The sequence below is a fragment of the Papaver somniferum genome, chromosome 9 (genome assembly GCF_003573695.1).
Source record: "Papaver somniferum cultivar HN1 chromosome 9, ASM357369v1, whole genome shotgun sequence".
NCBI classification, from domain to species: domain Eukaryota; kingdom Viridiplantae; phylum Streptophyta; class Magnoliopsida; order Ranunculales; family Papaveraceae; genus Papaver; species Papaver somniferum.
Genome location: NC_039366.1, coordinates 89,967,363 through 89,969,093, shown reverse-complemented (window position 1 = coordinate 89,969,093; position 1,731 = coordinate 89,967,363). Strand labels below are relative to the sequence as shown.

The following is a 1,731-nucleotide window of genomic DNA, read 5'->3' as shown; positions in this document are numbered from 1 at the left end:
GACTAGTCACCATATATAACTCTCCAGCCATACAAGGGTCAACACCATAATCAGTCACAAACAACAACATTTTTTTAATCAACTTAACAGCAGTAGGAACCAAACATGAAGCAAATTCAGTCCTCCTACTGTACCATGTACCCATCACTAAGTTAGCTTACATTATTCCTATCATGATAATTGGTTTATTTCTCATCTTGCAGATCATATTGTTAAAAGACTCTGAAAAGTTGTTATTCATATGTTCACAACAATGAATAGGGTTAAAAAGGCCCTGGACCATGTAGCAGGATCTTCTCTGTCAAGATAAAGACCAGCTTCAGCATTCTCTTTGACAATATTGTCCAAATGTTCCTGCACAGCCAATATATAGATAACTATTATTTCCTTGACAAAAAACCAACAATTATCTTAAATTCACTATCAAACATTACATTAAACCAACAACAACTACCTGAAAATGCTTTACTTTGTATGCTTTTGCTGCATTCCACAAAGATTCATATAATTCAAGACCCTTGTAATACTTCTTGAAATTTTTGTATAAATGCATGCTTTCATTCTGCAATTAACCCTTAAACTGATGTATGGAAAAAAAAAAACTTTCGCAAAACAAGCAAAAGTTACAAGTGTAATTTACCTCCAACAGTATTTGTGGTGATGGCCATGGAAGACTATAGGAACAACTTCCAATAACCCTTTCTGCCTATCTGAAATGAAAGCCACTTTCACTGGATGTGCTAGGATGGCATCCCGCAAATGCTTCAAAAAAATTATCCAATTCTCCTTTGTTTCACCTCTGCATACCACAATCCCCAACATTACTAACCCATTATGTCCATCAAGTGCAGTTGCAGACATCAATACTCCCCCAAACTCTCCTGTTAGATGACAAGCATCAAGTCCTATAACTCCCCTACAGCCTTTGCGAAAACCTCCCATTGAAGGTTCAAATGACAATGTCATACTTTCAAATGTGTTATTCTTAGTGTCAAATGTGAACTTAGCAACATAGCCTTCATTACACTTGGTAAACATTGTGCAAAAGGCTGGTACTTCATTGCAACTCTCTTTGTAATTCCCATAAAATGACTCTGAAACTAGATTTCTATCCTTCCATGCACACTGATATGGTATATTGACTTTCTTTTCAGCTAAGAAGTTTTCCTTGATTTTATAAGGGTCTGGAACAACTTTTTTAGGCTTATTCTTTAACTTATCAAGCACAAAATCTTTTACAAAATGAGGATCAGCAGATCTATTCCTATTTCTGTGATCTCCTGGACAAGTGTCTTCCAAATTCACTTTCCTAAGGACAAAAGTCTTCTCATCCTCCTTCTTGCTAGCATACACAAACCAAGGACATTCATGTTCTAATTTAAACCTATGCTCAGCCTTAACTCTGGTGGGATCACTTCTATCCAACTTAAATTGATATCTACTTGCAACACAATAACCTCTAATATGTTTCTTAAATGCACGTTTACTTTCAAATCTAGTTTTTACTTCCATTTTGGTAGGATCTACTGGAATAAATACCTCTTATTCAGGGAATAGATCAACTTCATTCTCACCCTTCATGCACTCACCAAAATCTTCATCAAATTGATCCATGTAAGTTGGTCTTTCATCCACACCCTTACCTGTGCATTCAGTATTACTATCAGTACCACACAATAACTCTGAATTACTAAAAATTCAATAATAACTAAAAAATAAATGAAATATACC

General features: G+C 35.2%; 1 protein-coding gene across 1 annotated transcript; it reads right to left on the bottom strand.

Annotated features, from left to right (window-relative positions):
• Positions 1-237: 237 nt before the first annotated feature.
• LOC113312259 lies at positions 238-1,512 on the bottom strand. The gene is made up of 3 exons (XM_026561020.1): positions 676-1,512; positions 455-562; positions 238-354 (listed from the first exon to the last, which is right to left on the bottom strand). The coding sequence occupies exons 1-3, from the start codon at positions 1,510-1,512 to the stop codon at positions 238-240; spliced, it is 1,062 nt and encodes a 353-aa protein (XP_026416805.1).
• Positions 1,513-1,731: the final 219 nt, after the last annotated feature.

What these genes read in the sequence shown, in the direction of transcription:
- LOC113312259 (XM_026561020.1), bottom strand. Translation starts at nt 1,512, where the DNA reads ATGGAAGTAAAAACTAGATTTGAAAGTAAACGTGCATTTAAGAAACAT. An exon ending in TATTGGAAGTTGTTCCTATA is followed by an intron (nt 563 to 675) that starts GTCTTCCATGGC and finishes GGTTAATTGCAG; the next exon opens with AATGAAAGCATGCATTTATA. An exon ending in ACAAAGTAAAGCATTTTCAG is followed by an intron (nt 355 to 454) that starts GTAGTTGTTGTT and finishes TTGGCTGTGCAG; the next exon opens with GAACATTTGGACAATATTGT.